This window comes from Argiope bruennichi, chromosome 4 (genome assembly GCF_947563725.1).
Source record: "Argiope bruennichi chromosome 4, qqArgBrue1.1, whole genome shotgun sequence".
In the NCBI taxonomy this organism is placed as follows: domain Eukaryota; kingdom Metazoa; phylum Arthropoda; class Arachnida; order Araneae; family Araneidae; genus Argiope; species Argiope bruennichi.
The window spans coordinates 141,985,378-142,010,647 of record NC_079154.1 but is presented as its reverse complement, the minus strand read 5'-3'; the positions used below and the strand labels follow the sequence as shown (position 1 = coordinate 142,010,647).

Here is a 25,270-nt window from a genome sequence, read left to right as displayed (position 1 = left end):
TCGGAAAATATGTATATCAGAAATGGCCCGATCATCGCCCGGCCAAGGGACATGCCCAGTGTAGGGACGAGAACCCCGGCGTATACGATTTTGTAGGGCGATGTTTGGCCAGCGATCTTTCGCTGCTTGGATTGCTGCATTTATTTTTACTTTCTCCCGCGATTCCTAGGACCCATGTTTAGTCGTATTATATGGACTGTATTTTTGGTCGTGAAGCAAATCTTTTGCAACCTTTTTATTTGTCGTCTCGTTCTCCATGTCCACATCTCAAAGAGACATTTTTTTGATGATTGCAATACTTTTTCTTCGTAAACGAGAAAAATAAAACGACGAGTGCATTTCAAATGATCGGCAAAGGGAAAATGTCGACAGAAACTTTATTTCGAATAGCAAAATGTGAAACTTTTCTTGGCACAAATAGATTCAAAGGTATTCAAAACGTCATCATTAGCAAAAGACTGTATTTTTGCTAAACTGTTCACTTTGTAATAAAACATATAGGATGTTGTGAACAATGAAGCTGCAAAAATCCATTTTTAGTGTGAATTATATATATATATGCGGAAAGTATACGAAAGGGTATCAATAAAGTCATGCATCTGTTGAACCCAACAACAAAAAATGCAATGCACGACAATACAAAATGGAAATGAGAACAGGATCAATTAATTATTTTACGACATAACTGCCATTCATGTTGAGGCATTTGTCTCGCCCCTGGACCAGTTTCAAAATCCAAGTCTCGAAGAACATCGTCGGCTGCGAGTAAAACTGATATCACAGGGCACATTTGAAGTTTCAGACAGACTCAAACTTTTGACCACCTTGGAACTTTTCATGGGTCCAAACAGCCAAAATCCTGAGGCTTCCATTCTATTTTCCGGGAAGTTCTGACAACGGTTATTCCCTAAGTTCATGCAAGTTTGAAATGTTTCGGTTGGGAAATTTAGAAGTGCCCTTCATATAATTCAAACTTGAAACTCTCAGATTGTCATCTGTTTGGGCCCATGAAAAGGTTTAATGGCGGTCAGGAGCTTGACTCTGACGAAAACCTCAAGCGAGTCGTGCGATGTTCTTTGAGACTTGGACTTTGAAACTGGTCCAGGACTGAGACAAATGTCTCAACATGAATGGCAGTTATATCGAAAAGTATATATTTGATCATATTCTCATTTCCATTTCATAATATCATCCATTCCGCTTTTTATTACACATGGATGCCCCACCTCTCATACCTTTGAAACACCTATTCTATTATCAGTTACAAATATAGTCGGTAATATATATATATATATATACTAGCCGCCTTTGGCGACCAGCCGGTTCGCCAATCTTAATGTTCGTTAAAATTTTAATAATTAAATATTTTATGCAATTCCAACTTTAATAGATTCTTCAGCAAAATATTTTAAGACTTCAAATTTTGATAGTCATATAATTCACTCATAATATTATAAAGGCCTTCAGTCATAACGTGATATGTATCTCTCTCATTTTCTGTTACCCCTCGTAGAATTTATGCTTTAAATTAAAGTGTAAAGGATTAATCTGCAATTAATATAATAATATTTTTTTACTGAAACAAAGCATTTTTTTTAATAATATTATTACTGATAATAGAGTCACTGAGCGTTTAAACTTTATGGGCACTAAAGAATATCTTTCTTAATTTATGTAATATCTCAAGAATTTGTCAACAAAATTTTCTCAGATTCATCATGAATGGATCGATTCATTAACAATGTTTCATTTTAAATGCATCAAACACTAAGAAAATAAAATGAATCGTTTAAAATAATCGGTCGAAAACAGGTTTAAAAAAACTACTTAAAAAACGATGTACTTAAAACTATAAGCATATATATAAAAAATATATAACTAACATAAATACAATTTAATTACAAAAGCATGCAACTAACCTAAAAATAATTTAAATCATTGAAAACAGGTTAAAAAAAAAACTACTTAAAAAACGATGTACTTAAAACTATAAGCATATACAAAAAATATATAACTAACATGAATACAATTTACTTACAAAAGCATACAACTAACCTAAAAGTAATTTAAATCGTCCTTTGATAATGGTTGCCATGCCAACAATCAGAACACAGTGCGCATGCGTGAATTTTCTTCGTCTTTTACGGTAACGCAAATGCGTGAATTTTTATACGCCAGTTGGGGTAACGCTATGCAGATTATACATTTTTAATTTCCTTTATTCTGTGTTATTTTAATTCAAAAGTACTTCAGAATGAATCTGAAACATGGATTCATTAACAATGTTTAATTTTAAATGCATAAAACATTAAGAAAATAAACAGAATCGTTTGAAATAATCCGCCGTAAAATGTTAACCCTAGCCTTATTACTGTTGGGAGAAAAAAAATTAAAGCCTTACTCATTTGGCGGTGGGGAAAATGGAAGATTTTTTTGGCGGAAAAGTTGGCGGTGGGGAAAATGGAAGATTTTTTTGGCGGGAAAGTTAGTTTTTAATTAATAATTAAAACTCTAATTAAAATTTCAAAAAAAGGGACCCCAGGTGCACATTCCCGACCTCTAAGGTATACATGTACCAAATTTGGTAGCTTTATGTCAAATGACCTGGCCTGTAGAGCGCCAACACACACACACACACACACATTGAGCTTTATTATAAGTATATATATATATATATATATATATAATTACATCTGCTGATTATCAATTTCTTATGTGAGAAAAAAAATTGTTGAATTATTACTTTAAAGTTACTTTGTTTAATGATTCTGATCTAAAATTTAAATTGCTTTTTGTGAAAAACAATTAATTTTGATTTGATCGGTTACGGAAAGTATAGCATGTATTAAATGCCCGTATATCTACAGTCAAAATATACGTATATATATTTTAACTGTTCTCTGTTTCAGCATTTTTCGAATCTGACAAGGGCATTTTAAGGCATATTTATAACCAAAGAGCTTCCATTGAATTGTTGTGTTTGTACTTGGTTTTACAGCACAAGGAGATAAGATTTTGGCGTCATTTTACGACTCGGATTGTATAGTTGTAAAGAAAATGTCAATGAATTCGTGAGTGCGCTGATAAAGATAAGAAACATTCTTCCAATTTTTCTGCTCTTTTTGTTAAAGAATTTTTTTTTTTTTTTTTTTTTTTTTTTTTAATTCAACAGCCGCATTATATTGTTTAACACACGAAGTGATGACTTCAGTTTACTGGTAAGTATATCAGCTCTTTTAACGGTTGTATTTTACTGTTTTAGAGACATTAAATCGCTTTCGTATTTATTTTTTGTTGCAAATTATTAGATAGAAAAAGGAAATGGTTGATTTCATTGATTGAAATACCTATAAAATATTTTTAATACACAAAACACAAACAAAATACACATACACAAACAAAATACACATACACAAAAATGTTTTGCATGTAAAGCAAAAAATAGCGAATAGATTTCTGTTTATTTTAGCAAATACAAATGTTTAAAATTTTATTTTCTATGTCTATATATATATATATATATCTGTGTGTGTATGTGTGTGTGTGTATGTGTATGTGTGTGTGTGTGTGTGTGTGTGTGTGTGTGTGTGTGTGTAAGATGCAAACTTTTTGCATATGCAATTAAATGCAGCAATAAATTATTCTTGTTAATTTTATTATCTGTATTTTTCCCCAGACAATTTCTTATTAGCGCCTTAAAAATTCACCAGAATCAGGCAAAGCTGATAATATATTAATTTTTTGGATTCAGAAAGAAAATTCCATTTCTTAACGGAAATTTCAATATTTTTTCCAGGTTAAAAAAATAATAAAAATGAACGTGGAGCAAAACAGAGAGACATCTGATGTTTATGTCACTCCCAATGAATCGCCTGGCAAGATGAAGAAGAACCATTTTTCATGCCATATTGATAGAGAGATGCTCAGATTCAAGATTCATTTCTTTTTGTACATTGGAGGTAAGATTATACTTGTCGTAAGGCACAAAATAGAGAGAAATTGCAAATGAAGCTGCAAATATCAAATACATTGGAGAAAAGGCTTTTCTGGACATATTTCGGGAGTGACTTCCTGTTTACTGCAGCTATCTGCAGAATTCTGATAGCCACGTTGTTTTATTGTTATTTTTAATGGCCATACAAATCTGATAACTGATTATGCAGTACGCAATTCAATATACAATATCTGAAAATGCAAAAAAATTTTCAAATTAAAACATCCACTAAAATTTCATGTTTAGGAAAAGTAAAATTTTTATATCATAACAAAATTTACATATTTCTTTTTGTGGGGAAGCACAAAAAAGCTTTTCTTTCTACACATTCGTCGTCAGTGTTCCAAATTTATTTTGTATGTATTGAAGCTTCAGAACTTTATGAGCTGGTACAGAACGTTTGACACAAAATTTTAAAAATGTCTGCAATTTTTTCGTCTGCTTCCTACGACGCAACTTTCTCGCCTGCATGCTGTCCTCGTCTTCTTTTTCCTCCTCAACCTTTCAGAATATATATTCGATTAATTTGTCATCACCAAAAAAAAGAGAGAGGCAGAAACGTAATTGTCTGTATTTAACCTAGCCTGCACATCCTCTTCACTAACCAGCCATATATCCATTTTTATTTCAATGAATAATTACAATAAAATTTCGAATTTTAATTTATATTTTTATAAATGCCATTATTTTTATATTGTTGGTTACGAGAAATTTTATTGCGATTAGAACAGTTAATTGTTTGCTGCTATTAGGAATTCGTTAGTAATGTCATGGGAAACCTCCCTACAGAGGGAATGACATTCGATCTTTATACCTCCTCCATTCCTTATTCTTTTATAATAAATAGAATAGTTTAACATATTTAACTCCATAACATTGAATGGTATTTATACTTTTTTCAAAACTAAAATGCCACGCAGTACGCACAAAAGTGTGACAAGCATTATATTGATAATTCTATCGTTTTAAAATTATTTGGTTTTGTAAGAAGGTTTAGGTTAGATATATTTAAGCATGATCAAATATGTATTAAATTATAAAAAAATGAGTATGGTGACTTTTTGATAAATAGAAAAGAATTACAAAATAAATTTCAGTTCAGTACCTTGATTGGTTAATATACTATTAGATATTTTATATAATATGTCGTCAAACTGATAAACGGGTTATACAGTATAGAAATAATTTATAAAATACCGGAAAAATTTTTCTTTTAGTATTGTTGCCCATTTTCAGCTCTGATCATCAAATAGACAATATAGATAGCTACACAGAGGTCCCGAAACTTTACAAAAATTAAAAAATTCGATTTTTGTTATATTTTTTAAGTTTATCAAATTAAATGATATTCTATTTGCAAGAATCATGTAGTCAAAATATTCCATTTTAACATTTAAATATTATGATACTATTCTTAGAATTTTTATTTTCGTGTTTTCAAACTCCCTTACGGGTAAGTGAAATCCACCCTTTTTTGGAGTTGTTGTAATGGCTTACAAATCATCCGCCCACACAAACATTGTATTTGAATATCGGAATATCAAAAATTATTTTCAGTATGTATTAAAAAGTTTCTTATTTTTTAAATCATTTTTGTTCAAAATTGCTTTTAAATTTATATTTTTAGTTTGTTTGTTTTTTAACTCCCGAGATAAAGAAACCAATTGTCTTGAAGGTGATGTCTTGCTCAGCTTGATCAGGCCGTACTTTATTATACCCTGATATATAAAAAATAACTCTCCGCTCCAACGCCTTTTACCTAAGTGGATGTGTCTGTATCTGTTCTTACATGATCTGGCTGTATATTCAATCATTGTTCCTCTGCTGCTTTTCTTCTTTCGAGCATATATTTCAAAGCACAACGTTTGCCTATAACCGTTTAAAGCGAAAAGTAGCTGCTCGATTCAGGAAATACGGACAGAAGTAGTTTCAACTCAATTTTGAAGTGAACGTTCGATGAAAATACAATCCATTAACGATATATGATTAACTTACAATAATACAAAAATCGGCAAACATTATAATCTTAGATAAAGAAAAGTGTTATCCGAAATTATGAATGGATGTCTAAACACTGAAATTTGAATATGCGCAACAAAAAAGAAAATCGACCTTAATACAGAACCGAAGTGAAGCTATCTCCCTTCAAATCCGCTCTGAATTCAATGAACAATCGCGAATAGTCCATCACTTTTTATGGCAATGAACTCTTTTGGAGACTTTAGTTCTTTGACTCACAAAACAGGTGAGAAAAATTCTGATTCTTCATTCATGAATAGACTAATCCATAATCACTCTAGGAAGAGTCATACTGCCGCATTCAACGTAATAGTATACATCCCTCTGACATGTGTTATTCGCACAAGTGTTCCCAACCACATAACGCATGTTAAGTGACGCATGTCTCACTTCTGGCGCTGCGTGTCACTAACTCATGTAGAGATTAAATACTCGGAACATTAAGGATTGTAGTAGTGAAACTGATACTGAATGTCAATCTTAGCAAGCACTCGAAAAATCTGTAAGTCAAATAAAGTTTTATTGTCATTTTCTTTCGGTAAATAGCAAGCACTTGTATGTTATTATTCATTTTCAGCGCAAGGAGCGGCGATACCTGTACATTGTAGCGTTTGCGAGAGAAAGACTTGGACTCGCTGCCTCGTCCATGGGTGCAGTTCTCACAACACAGATGTTCCTCTTCATATTCTCCAAACCAATGATAGACTACATTGCCGACTACTTAAAAAGGATGGGCCATCATTTGCATTTTGACGCTCATTAATGGATCGGGTTACTTCTTGCTGTTGACCATTCCAAAACACGAACTGAATCAACTGTCTGTAAATGTGTCATTTTCAAAAATTCACTTTGGAGAGGCTACATTTTGCCAGAAGGTTGAATACTCTCTATTCACTTACTAACTTAAACTTTACAGATATTGCAGCTCAAAATATAGAATACGATGCTTGTCTTATAAGTTATGATTCTCTCTTGAATGTTTTGGATCAATATAATCTTACCAACGAAAAATCTGAAAATAATTCTCTTCGTTACGAAAAACAGATGGACACAATAAAATTCCAACGTTACTTTGCAAGCAAAATTGTACTATCTATTTATTTTTGTGCAGTAAAGATTATACGCCATCATTTAATATTTATTCTACGGATCAAATAGGAGCGTTGTTTCAGAATAATAGTGAATGCAACCGTAAACTTGAGAATAATTCTTTATGCTGTAATTTTTCATATCAAAGCTCCGAATATATGACCACCTTACGTAAAGGAGGAGGCACGCCTGAAGGTGGCGCCAGTGCTCATATCAGCGATTTGCAAACTCTCCAGTTTTGGTTGTTTGCGTTTCTTTTCTCTTTATCGAGAGTCACAGCCAATGCCACATTCACTCTATCCGATATGGCGTGTCGCAAGAGCATCCAGAAACCTGCTGTCGAATTCGGCAAACAGCGCTTGTGGGGCGCCATTTGATGGGGTATCGTAGCCCCACTTGCGGGATTTCTGAATAATTTTATTCAAAGCTTCCTCGCAGCCTGGATTCTTATGGCAGTAATTCTAGTTCTGTTTCTCTAGAATTTATTCAAACTGGATCCCGTGAAGCCACATTTTTCTCAGAACCTTCTACGTGACGTCGGCACGGTTCTCAGATCTAAAGAGTCTCTGTCTTTCGAGCTAGCAATTCTGATGAATAGGATGCGATTGAAATGGTATGGCTCTATCTTATATAGTTTCTCATGTCCATCGGAGGCAGTGAACTTCTTTGTGGACTGCGCCTCACTGTCAAAAGCTTCGGAAGTTCGATTCCGTTCATTTCTACTCCGGCTGAATCATACGAAAAATCGGTCACTCTCATGTTTTGATCTTTGCTCACCTACGTGATTCGCTTTCTGTGGTACAGTTTCCTTCATAATCCTTGGTGGACCCTTCCAGTTGAAGTTACACATGGAATAACATACGGCTTATATTACACTTCTCTGGCATCCTACGGAAAGCTGAGTGCGAAACCTGGAACTGAAGCGACGACACAATCAATCCTTTTCAGCACGAATGAAAGCCTGGGAAAGGAATATTTTTGTTAATCTTTCTTTATTAGCCTTAATTAATTCTCTAGTATCTGAGAAACTCCAAGTCTAGGAATGTCAGAATACTGAAATTTCCCTTTCTCAGAAATACAAGAAGTTCTGTACCAAAAAATGAAAAAAAAAAAAAAAAAAAAAAAGTTAAGAAAAAAACAAGAAAACAATTGAAATCTGCTCTCGTAAATTTCAAGTTATCATGTGAGAACATTTTTTTCAATGAATTGCTTAAAGCTAGAAAGCGACTTTTGAAACTCAGAATCGAAATGGAGACGTTTTGCGTTGAACGTTGACGGTTGTGATTCAGAATCCAAATGGACACGTTCTGTGTTTGAAGTTGAGTGTAGCGATTGAGAATCTTGCAACGCACTGCATAAGGTTTACGCTTTCTTCGTTCCCGTTGTGTTACTTTCATGTTTAATTTGATCAGCTTCTAATTTTAAATTTTCATCATTCGTTTTTGTTGATTGAAGGTTTTGTTCCGGCCTCTGTTTTCTCTTTCGTTCCCTTTCTTTTTTTCTTTGCAAGACTTCATCGGGAGAAAGCTTAGGACGCCCCATTTATGATTTATTCATTGCCTACGCGATTTCGAGCTTCAACCCCCCCCCCCAACCAAAACAACATCATGTTCTTTTTCCGTTCTCGCTTCCGTTTTTCGGCTTCTAATAACGTAAGCGACGTACATGTGATATCGTTCTATAGAGGACATTGAGTAGAGTGTATTGATGCCAGTCGTAAAGGGAGTTTTTGCAAACACGAGGTCGAAAACCTCGCTTGCAAATTCAAATTTTTACAAGTTTGAGAGCTCGTAACTCACGAATCACTCGGAGTAGCAACGTGAAACTCCTATCGTTACGTGCATTTCGGCGAGTACTATCCAACGATATGAGCAAATGCAATGTAACTCAAATTTGTAAATTTCGAGACCTGATCTCGGACCCTATCGAGACCAGAGTTTCGTAAAAATGTCATACAACTCTATTCATTGAGACAAGTGTTTTGACGGGTCGCACTCGTCTCTGCGTTGCATAGAATTCGGGATATAACAACTTCCGCTCTGATAGGAAGTTGACATAATCGACATCCCGAAACCCGCAGGAACTCTTTGACCAATATTAATCAAAATTCGTACTGCGCATGCGTAATTTATCCAAAATTGAGGGGGGGGGGGTAGAAAAACCCCGGGGGTACTTCTAAATGAAAACACCATGTCTGTAACATATGTAGTTTACGAGATATAACGAAAGCCATCTGCGCATGCGCAGTAGATGACTCCATGGGGAGTCTTTTATAGTCCCGTAGGATTACTATGGTGAAAACCCCATGTCCCTAACAGAGGTCAACCTTTTAAAAACGCATCTGCTTTCAAAGAAGAATACATAATAATAATGCAATACTGGTAAAAGCAGGTGAAGTAGATGAAGATGAATATTGTCATTTATGCTTTATTCAATGCCTGCGCGATTTCGTGCTTCAATTATTCAAAACCCCTTAACGAAAATAACATCATGTTCTCACATAATAATAATAATAAAAACTTAAACGCATGTTAAAAGTGTAATGACAGTATTTATTTTAAGGGCTCAATATATAATGGAAGACTCTGTTTGGTTGATGGTTATTTCGGGAATTTGAACATGGATATTGTGAAATTCCTTGCTTCAGAGTCAGCCACTCAAACGGACGAAGCACTCGCTTCGGGTATTCAATTAATCATAATTAGAGGAGATGGATAGGATTTTTACAAGGATTTTCAGATCACCGTATACCTCTCGAATAGAGTTTTCAGTGTTAAAAGAATTAATTTTCTTAATAATAATATAAATTAATAATTTTTAACACTTTTTAATAATAATGGCTAATTAATGAATTAATTTTTAATTGATAAATAATTACGAATAATTTACTGAACAAAAAGATAATATAGATGGCGATAATTTTGATGAAACGAATTAAATCAAAAGGATATATTTTTTGCTTGCTAAAAGGATTTTCAATGAATTAGATGATAATAAGATGACTTCTTGCATATCAACCGCATTTAATAAGACTGCAATGTAGGGGCGTTGAGACACGAATTTTGAATTCTTCGTCATGACCAAATGAGATGGAAAATGAGCCCACTCTCTATGCGATTGAATAATCATGACCTGGAGGATTCAGTAAATAATGTCTTTTTCCAATTAATTTATTAATTAATCAGTGCCATTTACTCCATTAACCAGTCCCAGTTATTCCATTATGTTTCCATCTGACTCAGAAACTACATGCTAATTAAAAGCGTGTGCTTTGACTTCTGTTCAAAGTAACAAACTGTTCTCAAAAGAATGTAGTAAAATGATAAGAAACTGCTACTCGCAGTCTCAGGATTTATTTTATCGCCCATTCTGAACTATTCCAATGATTGTTTTAATGTTTAGCAATAAAAGAAATACACTGTTTCAAGGAACATATTGCATTAGCCGTCTTTGGTGACCAGCAAGTTCGCCAATCTTAATGCTCATTAAAATTTGAAATAAAATATTTTATGTAACTTGTCTTTTAATAGCTTCTTCATCAAAATATTTTTAAGCTTGAAATTTTTATAGTCATATAATTCAATCATACTATTATGAATGTAGTATATATTAAGCCATAAGGCATTATGTATCTCGCTAATTTTCTGTCAGCTTCCTTAAAATTTCACTTTAAATTAAAGCGGGAATGATTAAACTGTAATTAATATAAAAAGCATTCTTTACTGAAACCAAGCATTTTTTAATAAGAGTACTGAAAACAACATCGTTCAGCAATTAAATCTTATATGCACTACAGAATAATTTTCATAATCTATGTAATATTTCAAGATTTTCTCAGATTCAACATAAAATTCAGTTTTTAGTTTTTATTTTGAAAAAGATTTAAATTCTGTGAATAACGGTATATTATTTTGTTTCGGTCTATAAACATGCTTCAAAAAATTATGAAATCTAAATTTTATGCAGTCCTTTGTGTTACGTAAGCATGTTGCCCCGCCTCTCACTTGTAACGCCCTCTAGCGGTATATGTAAAAAACTATCAGTCTTTGTAACATCATCGACGTAGCAGCAACGCCGAAAGGCAAGGCTCAAAGAATCTCCCGAAAGCGGAGAAACAATAAAATCTTTAAAATACAAAAAAAGGTCCGTCATCATTATCGAACCTCTCCACTCTGGTCCTAGCGAGCCGGAGACGAATTAGCAAAAATATGGAGAAAAAATAAAACTCAAAAAGCCAAAGAGTTAAATAGAATTCGTGGAAGGATAAAGGCGAAACTAACAAGTGTTAAAAAGTTTGTTGAAAGTAGTTCAACGGTTGAAGAAGAAAATAAATTTATATTCACCTGTCAACAAAAGCTGGCAATTGTGGAAGAAATAAAAAATGAATTAGAAATTTTATTCAAGGATTATTTGGAAATCGACGAAGATGAAACGCTAAGCCAGAAGTGCGATCAAGAAATGTTGGATATCGAAGAAGAAAGAAATGAATTAGAGGTAAGTTTGAAATGCTTACTCTCTAATTATAATGTTAACGAAAATGTAATGCATAATATAAATCAAAATTCAAATTTGAAAGCTTATATCAATCATATTGAATTAAAAACGAAACTTCCGGAAATTCCCTTACCGCTATTTTACGGAAAAATGGAAGAATTCAGTAATTTCAAAAATCAATTTATGTGTCTAATAAACGATAATATCGAATTAACGAATGATCAAAAGTTATTTTATTTAAAAGCTGCAATCCGTGGTGAAGCTAAATTTATAGAAAAAAGTGACGATACGTTTGAGTCACTGTTTGCTGCTCTGGAAGAACGCTTTGAAAATAAGCCAGCAATTGTTGATATTCACATTCGAAATATGCTAAACCTAGAAAAATTAAATTTTGAGTCTGCAAAGGGCTTACGAAATATCACAGACACAATAAATAAAAGTCTGAGAGGTTTAAAAAGTTTTAATTTAGAATGTAATGACTTAACAAATGCTATATTAGTAAATATAATATTAGAAAGACTTGATAAAGAGAGTAGAAAGGCATATGAAATGTCCATACAATCAAAACAAATACCTTCATTGAAGGAGCTCTTGCAATTTTTAGAATCAAGAGCGATGGTACTCGATCAATTAGGGAAATACCCTACAAGTAGTAAGTTCCACAAGAAATTTCAAGGCGCAATAAATATGTCGAAAAACTTTCTTCTTAATGCGAATAAACTAAGTAATGTAAAGCCATGTATTTTATGTAAATTGGAACATCCTTTACAAAGATGCTCTGAATTTTTAAAATTGAATGTTTCTAAAAGAATCGAGCTTTTAGAAAAATATAACATTTGTAAGAACTGTTTAAAATTGCATAAGCCACCTTGCAAATCCACATTCCTCTGCCGAAGGTGTCAAAAATCAGGCCATAATTCTTTGGTACATCTGGATACGCGCCTTGGAAAGGTAACGCCCCCAGACGCGGGGGAGCAACTTTATGTACTGTTTGTCTACCTCAAGAATAGCTCCCGCCAATATGTCTACGATAGTCTGTTGCCGTGGAAACAAGACCTGCTCTATTTTCAATGGGGGATTTAAAAAGAAAGGCATCCATTTTGGCTTACTGATCGCCTTGATGACGTATTGGCGATTTTTTTTAATTGATTTATAAAGAATGAAAAAAAATGTTTAATATATTAATTATATAATAATATTTAAACTTTTAGACATAAAAATGAAATATTAATGAATATGCAGTAAAGATGAAAATTATTACAATAAAAAAGTAATTATTTAACTTTTTAATAATTGTTTAATATTTTCATAACTATTAATAATTATCAAGGACTTTAGATTATTAATAAAATGACAGAACTTCGTTGATTATTAAACTTTCAGCATGTATTTTCCAACAATTTTTAAGGCAAAACAGTTTTAAAAATAAAATAAAATAAAATACCGTCTATATTTCGAAAATAATGTTCATTCAAGCATTTCAAAATCCTCTAAATCACTCTCACAAGTTTTGGTTTCTTCTGAATCAGAATCATCATTGGTATCAATTTGAAATGACAGTTCGTCCACTAAATCTTCTAACAGTCCATCTTTCTCCCAATAATTATTTTCAAGCTTTTCTACGTTTTTGCAATGCGCTGCCCATTCTGCCGAAGTAACTTCAGTGATAGCTGTTTGAAGAAGAGATTTCAGATTGTTCAAACTTAAATCGCCAGTAACATTTCGTTCCTTTATTATTCTTTTTACAGAGGACCACACAAATTCGATTGCGTTCAAATCGCAATGATAAGGGGGTAGTCGGATAACTTCATGTCCTTCTTTCTCTATTAAATTATCAATTTTATAGACAATTTTCTTTGGACGATTACTGTCTATAAGAGAGAACAGTTCCGCTTTTCGCATTTTTTGATCGCAGGGTAATTCCGTTGTTTTTCAACCAGTCTATCATAACTTTTTTTGTAGAATACTTCGTTGGAGTGGGGTTTTCGACAGTTGTATGATACGATGCATTATCCATGCATACGACACTGTTTGGTTGAAAATTTGGAAGAAGTTTTTCCAACACCCATTTTTTAAAGTTTTCATAGTTCATTTGCCCGTGATAGTCGCCGCTTTTTGTTGATGCTTTATATACTAGTAAAGCACCCATAAGGAAACCCGTTGATGACCCAGCATGAACAACTATAAGTCTATTTTTCGAATTAACATTTGCTATAGCTCCCAAAACTGTATCATCTTGCCAGCATTTCTTAAATGTCAAATTGCTGTCTACCCAAGTTTCATCAATATAGACAATCGGTCGTCCAGCTTTCCTGTAACATCTCATTTCTCTCAAATATCTGTGTCTCCAAAAAACAATATTTGGTCTTTCCATGAGTACTTTTCTATTATTCACGCACTTCTTCCATCGGAAATTCATTGAATGTAAGACTTTGCACAATGTGTCTTTTTGCCACGAAAATCCAATTTTTTCTTTCAACACGGGTAGTAATTTTCTGAGGGATGGTACTTTCCTTTCTTTTATGTAAAAGTCTTGAATTGTTTGCCGTATAACACACTTGTCAAAGTTGTCTATTTCACAGTTTCGCTTACTAGGTCTTTTACGGTATTTACCGGGTGATTTTAAAACTGTCGATGAGCCCGATGATGAAACTTCCTTTCTTATTTTTTTTATTGTAGCTTCAGAAATTCCAGTTGCTTGAGAAGCCCTTTTCAGAGCTTGTGGGAGTGAAATTAACGCAGATTTCGATGAAGCTTCATTGGAACAAAATTCCGCAATATTATATACAATTTTACGTGCCTGCGATTTCAAAATTTCACCCTTCCTTAACTTAAAGACCATCTTGCAGGTTTAGCAAAATAGCAAAATCAATTTAACCAGTAAGGAACAAATAATTTTAAAAGCAAAAGCAAAATAAACACAAGGATAAGATAACGAGTGCAACTCTTTTAAATCCAAGAAGACGAATGACGTGATGTAACCTTTAATTCCGCCAATTCCCTATACCCTTAATCCCCATTAGAAATGAACTAGTCTTGTTACTACAGCGACCGCCACTAGATAGACTTCTTGGCGGGAGCTATTCTTGTGATAGACAGACAGTACACAATGATCCGTCTGGCTCGTCGAGGTTGCCACAAAAACTAACCCCTGATGCTGAGTCAGCGCTTACAAGTAACTCGAAACTATCTTCAAACATTCTATGCACCGCGCAGTTATTTATTGAAGACGCATTTGGTCAAAAAATAAAAATAAAAGCCCTGTTGGATTCTGGAAGTTCGGTAAACATAATAACTGCAGATTTGGCCAATTCTTTAGATTTGAAGCGGGAAAAGATTAATGCATCCATCTCTGGTATTAACGGAGGAGAATTCTTCGTTAAAAGTAAATTAACCACTACCATTTTTAATGAAGACAATAATTTTTCCAGAACTGTATCATTTTAATTATGCCTAAAATAACGCATTTAACTCCTTCTAATGAAATTGATATCTCAAAGGTTAACTTCCCAAGTGAGATAAAACTTGCCAATGAGACTTTTCATATTCCTAGTAAAATTAATGCATTACTCGGATGTGAGTTGTTCTTTGATTTATTATAGGCAGAAAAATTTAGATCATATGATAATTCACTCTTGTTAAAAAATAGTGTGTTCCGATATTTAGTAACGGGAACAATCGACGGCAGAAATTCCCATTTCTTTTCTGGATTAATTTTTGAAAATGATAATCTGGAGAATTCTGTTAAAAATTTCATTAACTTAGAATCTTTTCTTAGTAATAATACATATGATTCAATCGAATCAAAAACATATGAACAAACTTACTGTGAGGAACATTTTCTTTCCACTCATAAGAGGGATAGTACCGGAAGGTATGTTGTTAAATTGCCAATAGTTGAAGAAAAACGTTCTATACTAGGCGATTCAAGAGAAATGGCGAAAAGACGTTTAAATTTACTTTGGAAAAGATTAGATAAAAATAAAACAATGGCAATGCAATACAAGGCTTTTATGGATGAATATTTCCAGTTAAATCATATGGAAAGAATTTTAGATTCTCCTGAAATTGCCAATAGTGAATATTATATTCCTCATCATGCCGTGTTTCGCCCAGAAAGCACATCAACACCCTTGCGTGTCGTTTTTGATGCATCTGCAAATTCTAGCAGTGGAGTTTCACTTAATTCCATTTTATTGAACGGCGGAACAATTCAACAGGAGCTCTTTTGCATCATCTTGAGATTCCGAACATATCAATTTGCATTTAGTGCAGATATAAAGAAAATGTATCGCCAAATTTTGGTTGCAGAAGCAGATGGAGACCTGCAAAAAATTCTGTGGAAATCTAATGAATTTGCTTCTGTGGAAACATACAAACTACGGACTGTGACATATGGAACAAAATGTGCTCCATTTTTAGCCACCAGAACACTCAAGGCATTAGCTGAGAAAGAAAAAAGTGAATTTCCTCAAGCATCTGCAGCACTTCTTACTGATGTTTATGTTGACGACATTTTAACTGGTTCAAATAACTTACCAGAAACCAAGGCTTTACAACAGCAGTTAATAGAACTTTTAAGTAAAGGAGGCATGCAACTTCACAAATGGGTTTCAAACCATCCTGAATTATTAGGGAATAAATCAAAACTTAAATTTTGAATTTCCAGACTTAACAACAGTTAAAAATTCAAAGATGTGTTATTATCAAGAATCTCGCCACCATAGACCTACATTGCTTCTGTGATGCCTCAGTTAAGAACTAAGGTGCAGTCATCTATGTGTGCTCAATAAATAAATCCAGTGAAGTGAAAACAAGTCTTTTGTGCAGCAAATCGCGGGTGTGTGCAATCAATAATGACTTTATGAAAGAAGTTAAAACTTTTTGTGAATTGAATTTACTAACTAATATTTCTAATAATTTTATTTGTAATATTTTAAATTTAAGTAACAACTATACTAAAATTATAAGTTATCTTTTCAGATTTATTAATCATTTGAAGTGTTCTTCTAAAATGTAAAAAAGGTAAGATAATAATAATGGAAATTGAAGCAGCATCCAACTTCATGGTAAGCAAGGTGCAACCTTCTGAATTTTCAGAGGAAATTAATTATTTGTCAAAATGGCAAAATTAACTAAATTAGTACAACAAGTTTGGAAAAATTAGAAACGTAATTATTTGAATAATTTACATCTTAGAAACAAATGGCAGTTAACTAAGAATAATGTAAATCTTAATGATATGGTTGTAATCAAAGATCCAGATTTGCCTCCATATAAATGGAGACTGGGTAGAATTCAAGAATTAATAAAAGGTTCAGATGGTTTAGTCAGAGTTGTTGTAATAAGAGTTTTGAATGGTATTATTAAAAGAGGTATTAGTCAAATATGTTTACTCCCAAAAAATTAAGTGTATATGTGTCTATGATTGTAAATAATACATAGAGACTTTAACTCATTTGTATAAATTTGTATATATAAGAATTATTTCAGTATTATTTTGTGTAAATTTATATATAAGAATTATTTCAGTATTATTTTGTGTAAATTTATATATAAGAATTATTTCAATATTTTTTATTTGTTTTTACATTTATTCATTTTTTATAATAATTCTGTCGAATTTATTGTGATGTGTGAAATTCATATAGTGTCTGAATATTGAAATTGTGCAATTTCAAGGCGGGAGTATGTTACGTAAGCATGTTGCCCCGCCTCTCACTTGTAACGCCCTCTAGCGGTATATATAAAAAACTATCAGTCTTTGTAACATCATCGACGTAGCAGCGACGCCGAAAGGCAAGGCTCAAAGTAACTCCCGAAAGCGGAGAAACAATAAAATCTTTAAAATACAAAAAAAGGTCCGCCATCATTATCGAACCTGTCCACTTTGGTCCTAAAGAATTTTAAAATATTATTGACATTTCAATTTGAAATAAACAAACGAACATTTTGAACTTTTGCTCTAAATTCTGATAGATCTATAAAGTTTTGAATAGAATAATTTAGAACAATCAATATTTTCATAATCATTCATTCTGAAGAAGGATTCAGGATTTCATTCTAAAAGGATAGATGCTATGAATTCGAGCCTATTTCTACGCATGTGCAAGATCGTTACATTTAGAAATTAAATTAATTCTATATATATTTTGAGGTAAAATTTCATTCAAAATTGTAAAACCAATTTAATTTATCGTAGTAAATTAAAAAATCATATGTATCATAAAATTAAATATTTATTTTTTCAAAAATCTAAAAGAAATATTTAAAAATATAAATTCTTTACGAAGTTCAAAATAAAGAACTGCAAAACGTGAATCAAAGCAGTTTCGATCTATCTATTAGACCACAAATCCATGGCATCCGTCCCACCTATAAGCTACTAAATATTACTAATTAGAACTAAGTGGGTTTCCAGTCTAAAACCACAATGCTGTAAAGTGGAGCAATTTCTTTTCATGTACAAGGTTTTCACAACTGAAAATTATATTAATTTTATAAACATTTCGAGTGAAAATTTTAATCAAAGAAGTAAAACAAGTTTCACGGATCGCAGTAACTTTAGAATTCATTTCAATAGTAAAATTAAAAATGCATATTTTTTAAAAAAAAATTTAAAAATATAAGTCTATTACGGGGATTGGCCTGAAGACCTAAAAAATGTGATTCAGCGCTTGGAAAATCTATTGATTAGACCACCGTTCATTGAAACCACCCGCAGGCATAAGCTTCTAAATATTATTAACCATTACTAATTAGAACTGTATGGGTTAGCAGTCTAAAAGCGCAATGCTGTGAATTGCAATCATTTTTGCTCATGTGCAAGGTCTTGACATAAAAAAATTATATTAATTTTATAAATACATTGAATGAAAATTTTATTCGAAAAAGTAAATCAAGTTCTCTTGATCGCAGTAACGTTACAATTCAAGTGGACAATAAAATAAAACATTTTTTTTTTAAGTACATTAAGAGGATAGAACTGAAGACCTGAAAAACACGATTCAGCGCCGGGTCAATCTATTCACTTTAAGCCTACCGCAACCATAATCTTCTAAATATTATTAACCATTACTATTTAGAACTGACCGGGTTTCCAGTCTAAAAGCACAATGCTGTGAATTGGAGCCATTTCTGCGCATGTGCAAGATCTCGACATCTGAAAATTATAATAATGTAATAAATACTTCAAGTGAAAATAATATTAAAAAAATTGAAACAAATTTTATTGATCGCAGTAACTTATGAATTCATCTGGACAACGGAATTAAAAATTTATTATTTTAAAATTTTTTTAATGTAAGCACATTACGAGGATCTATCTGGAGACCTAAACACGCGATTCAGTACCGAGTCGATCTATCCACTACATTACTGTTCTTTGAAAACCGACCGCAGGTAAGAGCTTCTAAATATTATTAACCACTGGGTATTACTCGAAATTTTGGTGTGTGTGTATGAGAACTGGCGGTCTGATCAAAATTTAAAATGTTATCAAACCGTATCATTATAGTGCTGTCGAAAGCAGAGATAATCAAGAAACTTGTAACTGATTGAGAAAGATCTGCTGGAAAATTTCAACATTTATTTTTATTCTAATACCATAATGTATACAACATGCCCAGCCCTGGTTTGGCTCTGGGACTTGTTGATCGTTATTGTTAAAGCCAATTTTAAGGGAAATTGCAACCTCTTGAAACGAAGTGGCAAGATGTTTGGAATATAAAATATGCAGGGAATTAAAACGTTTTCTCCTTTAGCAACTCCTGTAATAATGGTAGATTTTATAATATTACTGCCAAGCTCTCTGATACGAAGCCCGGTGCCGTTGCACAGTGCATCAAGATATCGCATCAGCAGAGCTAGAACACCAAATTTAAGCTCCAGCTTATGCGAAGATACACCTGTTAAATCTGAGGAGTTCAGAAATTCAGTACTATCGCCCTTCACCATCACGGTACATCGCCATCACCACTATGGATGTGTATAATTTTGAATTTCCGACGATCATGTCTAATTTTTTAAAAATTTTATTGACTTGCTCGTCCTTTGGCGACAGCACTGACCTCTCACACAATTATTCTTCATTATTTATATTAACCTCCAAATTGGAAAAAACTTGCATGATAAGTTCCTCTTCTGCAGCCAGTGGATAGAAAGATTCTTCTGAAAATAAAATTATCCAATCTGCATCCGTTTCTAGACGACCCTCTCCAATGTGCAGAATTTTATTTGCAAAGACACCTGATTCATGGTCGTTGTACAGTTGCACACGCATGTTGCTCGTAAGATGAAGCTTTTCAGTCCAAGACCACAGAGGGGACACCTTGAGACATGCGTTTATTTCATCAGCCAGTATGGCCCTCTCAATAACTGTCAGTGTCTGTCTAAAATCGCCTGCGTGCAAAACGACAACGCCGCCCATCACCGCTTGGTTGCCGCGGATATCCTGCAGGCTGTGATTTAATGCCTGTAATGCATGCAGCCCTCTAATGCATTAACGCCTCTAATGCATGTGTGATATTGTGCACACGTCCCATGCTATTAACTTGTACTGCTGCAAAAGAACTCCCCGGCCGCTGTTTTTGGTGATGCTGCATGTCGGGGTATCTTCGCTTGCAAGATTAAGCGGCACTTTGAAAACGGAATGTGCAGTCCGGCCACCGTTAAGCAAAGTTGCAGCAATGCCAGAGGAAACTGCAACTAGAGCTATATTGCGGTCCGTGCGGAGTTGGGCTAGCAGAGATTCAGCACAAACGACTTACCCGCACGCCCTAGTGCGTCACGGAGGAATAATCCCTCCTCTCCATTATTTCTCGGTGCAGAATCGTTTCGTAGACTTGACGCTACTTGGGAAGTAATCACAGTGTCATTTCATTAACCTGCGCTTTTAAGACCGCGGTGTCTTAGTTTAGCTCCTTCACAATTTCACTTGATAATTCCCCTCTTCGCTGCTATGTGGGTAGGCCGAAATCAGCTAGACATTTTCCAGATATGGAAATCATTTTATCCTCAATCAATACCAAAGCCCTCTTAATGATTAGGTCATTGTGATTAGGTCATAAAGCGGCCTTGTATGTATCCCACAGCTGGAGGGGGTTTGACAGTCCGCAAGTGCTCACTAAAATTACTAACAGGTCTTCTAACTACTTTCATAGCCCGCGCTTTATTACTCCTCTTCGAAAAGTTAGATTTGCGTTTTCTGGGCATTTCCAAAAAGTATCAAATAATAACAAATTAAAAAAATTAAAACTAACCTAAAAAACGATGTACTTAAAACTATAAATAAATTTATTAAAAATATATAATAAAACAAAATAGAAAATCAAGTCCGTATTTCTTTAAAATCAAGTCAAATCTATTTTATTTATCGATCGATTTTGAGATAGCTACAACAGTATAATACACATAATTTTAAATTTTTAATTAAAATTAAAATAAAGTTGTCAACAATCAGAACACATTGCGCATGCGTGAATTTTCTACGTCAGTTTGGGAGACGCAATGCAGATTAGAAATTTTTTATTTCCTTTATTCTGTTTTATTTTAATTTAAAAGTACTTTAGAATGAATCCGAAAGATCGATTAATTAACAATTTTTAATTTTAAATGTATCAAACACTAAGTAAATGAACAGAATCATTTGAAATAATCGATTGAAAGCATGTTAAGCCTAACCTCTATAGCGTGGAAAGAAAACAACTGAAGCCCTACTCATTTGGCGGTGCGGAAAGGAAGACTTTTTGCGGGAAAGTTAGTTTTTAATTAATAAAAAATTAACCACTCAATAAATAGTAGCCTATGTCCTATTTCAGACTATAATCTATCCCTGTGCTAAATTTCTTCCAATTCCGTTCAGCCGTTCTGGCATGATTAACTAACAAACATCCATCCACCCATCCAAACTTTCACATTTATAATAGTAGTATAGATTACTATTTATAAATGAATGTGTTTCCAGTTTAAAAGCACAATGCTTTGAATTGGACATTTCTGCGCATGTGCAAGATCTTGATATCTCAAAACTATATTAATTTTAAAAATACTTTGAATGAAAATAATATTCAAAAAAGTGAAACAAGTTTTATTGATCGCAGTAACTTTAGAATTCAACTATATAGTCCAATTAAAAATTTATTATTTTAAAAAATGTTTAAATATTTAAAAATGTAAGTACATTACGAAGATTGATCTGGAGACCTAAAAACATGACTCAGCACAGGGTCGATCTATCCATTACACTACTGTTCTTTGAAAACCGACCGCGGGTGTAAGCTTCTAAATAGCATTAACCATTACTATTTAAAAATGAGTGGGTTTCCAGTCTAAAAGCACAATGCTGAGAATTCGAGCCATTTCTGCTCATTTGCAAGATTTTGACATCTGAAAATTATAATAATGATATACATATTGAGTGATAAAATTTTATTCAAAAATGTAAAACAAATTTTATTTATCGTAGTAACTTTAGAACTGATCTGGAGAATAAAATGCAATATTTATATTTGCATATATAGAACTGATATATTTTATATAGAATATATTTTATATAGAATATTTTATATAGAACTGAAGTCCAAGAAAGCAGTATTGAGCGTAGCGTTGATGCTTCTGTTAGATTACCGTTCTTTCAAATCTTTCGCCGGTGTAAGCTTCTAAACATCATTAAAGATTGAAAACGGTTAAAAGATTCATTTCTTATTTAATTTTTTTAACATTATGCCTTCCGCAAGAACTCAAAATGTGTAACATGGTTTGTGAAAATAATTTTTCTATTATCCGTCATTTAATAGGAATTATTCAGAGGAGATTTGAAACCTAAAACTGTATTGTGTATAATTTTAGTGAAAAACTTTGCTTCCTCCTTTAATTATTCTTACCATCCCCTCCGCCTAATTGTGAGCCTTTTCCACTAACTGAAGTTTCGAGATGCACTTTTTTTAATATTTTTCATTTAATTGGCAGGAAAATCCTCAACTTTTGAATCCAATGGGATTTTTATATTAGGAAAAGCATTTTTATTTTTTAAACTCCACCCTAACGATAGCTCCTAACTGTAAAACAAAATTTTCACCACTTTCCACACTGATTTCTAAATAATCTAAGAGTTGCCCCGGTAACAATGTATAATAAACGGAGCCTTGTAGTTCCTGGGGATTGAATCTACAATGAGGCTGCTTGCATTCTAAATACATTTTGTTATTTATGACTACATATAACACGCGGGCTCCTTATGATTCCAAGGAGGTCATCGCTAGAGTCCTTCATCTTCAAGATTATTGCCTGTTGGCTGACAGCTCGCATCAAATTCATTCGGAGGAAACTATTGTTTTAAAGAAATGTTAGTATGAGAATAAAGATCATCGCACTTTGTATATTTCACTATTCGTATTTGCACAAGTAAAAATGTGAGGAGATTGAAAGAGAGCCACAATCTCATCATCGTCTTTGGCACTCAAGAACGTTTTCAGTCCGAATGCATGTCTTCAAGATTACAAATTCTCTTTAGGGTACGTATGAAAAGCGGATTTCCTATAGCTACAGAAAACTCAATTGCAGTTTATCTTGATGTCTATACCTGTTAGACAAAATTTTGAAAAAAAAATGACCCTGAAAATCTGTGTTAGCATTTTTCTCTGATTGTCAGCATACAAGTACAACTTGCTCTAGTTGTTTGTATATCCCACCATTGTCTTGAAAGTCTTTCTAGAGTCCAGTTAAGCCTTAACAGACTTGTGTGGGGATTGTCCAATTTTCAGTCTTCTAGTCACACACTGTTTCCCAAATTCCATCAAATGCCTTCTCAACAGTATGTTCCATCTTTTATACAAGGAATATTTTATCCAACAATTCGTATAATTCTTGAAATTAGAATTTGAAGTATCCGCTTGTTCTTTTATTAACACACGCTGAAAAAATTTGAGCAATTCTTTTTTTTTTTTTTTTTTTTGTAATAAAAGTGAATCTACTGGATTTTGAAATTATGTTGGCCTTCAACTACCAATCTATAACCGTTCATTCGACTTCATTTAAAATTAGAATAAAGCATTGCTTTAGTTTTGATTCCTTTAACTTTCCTTTCTAGGGTATATCTTTCTTTTTACACCATTGTATTGTGGTTGGAGACAATAAATACACTTGCTTAGTCCCCAAAAGTTTTTTACGATAGGGATGGCAAGTTAATGGACACAGCACAAACACATATATATATTACACGCCAATAAGAATTACTATTAATTTGGACACATATCAGTACACTACCACAACTATGGTTATCATTAAATGACAGATAACCCGTTGTATTAAACACAATTCCACAAACCATCTCGCTCTACTACTCAGACCTCGCGCATCTATGTAATATCTCCAGACTCGTATTCATTCTTCTGTTTGCTTATGTTCACTAAGGTGTCTTCCGGCCGCCCTCTGGCGGCTGGTTATAACACGTACAAAAGTTATGCTAATATTAACTATTTAAAATTTTATATAATTGGAAAACGATATTTATTATCATCCCTTTCCAACGATATTTATTATCATCCCTTTCCAACGATATTTATTATCATTGGAAAGGGATGTGTAAGATTTAGAAAGAAAGCTAAGTCTCAAAATTTAAATTCAAATACAAAGAGTTAAAGGATCGAAATTAGACCACATAAAATCTGTTGCAAATGTTTAAAGTGGAACTCATTGTCAGTTCTAGAGGGTAAGACTGTGGCAGCATTTATGTAACTCCTCGGATCGTAGTTTCTGATGACCGTAAGTCCCTGTCTTATCATCTTATAGTTACGGATATTTCCAGCATGGAACGATCAGTTTCGCTGCCCAAGCAGAAGTTATAGAATGAGTTTATTTGCGTCCCGTCATTAATTCCTCCGCATAGAAAAACGGGAGGAAAAGTGAAATAATTGCAGAGAGTGCACAGTAGATTTGAAATTCCGATAGATGTCACATTTTGGGTTATGCATTTTTTTTTCTCTTTGTTTTATGGAGGAAGTATTTACTTTCTTTCTGATGTGTTGTAAAGAATCAGACAAATTAAATATTCTGCGCCCCTTTTTTGCAGGTTGTGGCCTCGGATGCATCTTCGCAGGAATCGGATTTGACTACTTTGGAGGTCATCAAACTTCATCACTGGCATATTCTCCGGGTGCGGATTCATCGTCACTCTCACCCTCTCCTTCCTCGTCATCCGGAAGCAGAATTGAACTATTCAGATCACCCAATAGAAAGCGATTCGTGGAAGCACTTATGTACCAAACCTTGACCAGTGACTCTCCCTCATTTGGATATAATAGAAGTATTTGAGAGATTATCCGTTTTTCTACGCTAAAGAATTTCACGATTTAAACAAAATGCCGCTAGTTTATAGAATGTGGTTAACTAATTAATTAGGATATTTAGTTAACCGCATTCTGTAAAAGTAAAAATCACTTATTAACAGTGTACATATGCGGAATGAAAAATAGAAAGAAGGATTATTTAAGCTGTAAAATTTTCATTTCGAAATGAGATCGCTCGGTTGAGAGGATGGTTAGGTCTGCTCATTATGGCTTTTAACAAGAAAGAGAGAGAAAGAAAGAATTCTGGTTAAAATCACAATTGTGGCTCAGCTAAAAGACATATTTTTTAACTTAAACTACCTTTTATAGATTACATTATTTTTCCTTT

The 25,270-nt window shown here is 33.3% G+C and overlaps 1 protein-coding gene across 1 annotated transcript; it reads left to right on the top strand.

Annotated features, from left to right (window-relative positions):
* The first annotated feature begins 3,190 nt into the window (after positions 1–3,190).
* LOC129966481 (uncharacterized) lies at positions 3,191–24,907 on the top strand. Its single transcript, XM_056080909.1, has 3 exons — positions 3,191–3,218; positions 3,797–3,959; positions 24,666–24,907. The coding sequence occupies exons 2-3, from the start codon at positions 3,815–3,817 to the stop codon at positions 24,905–24,907; spliced, it is 387 nt and encodes a 128-aa protein (XP_055936884.1). The 5' UTR covers positions 3,191–3,218; positions 3,797–3,814.
* Positions 24,908–25,270: the final 363 nt, after the last annotated feature.

Excerpts from the sequence above, each read along its gene's own strand:
- LOC129966481 (XM_056080909.1), top strand. The coding sequence starts at position 3,815 with ATGAACGTGGAGCAAAACAGAGAGACATCTGATGTTTATGTCACTCCC. Across the intron at positions 3,960-24,665 it reads TTTCTTTTTGTACATTGGAG|GTTGTGGCCTCGGATGCATC; the intron begins GTAAGATTATAC and ends CCTTTTTTGCAG.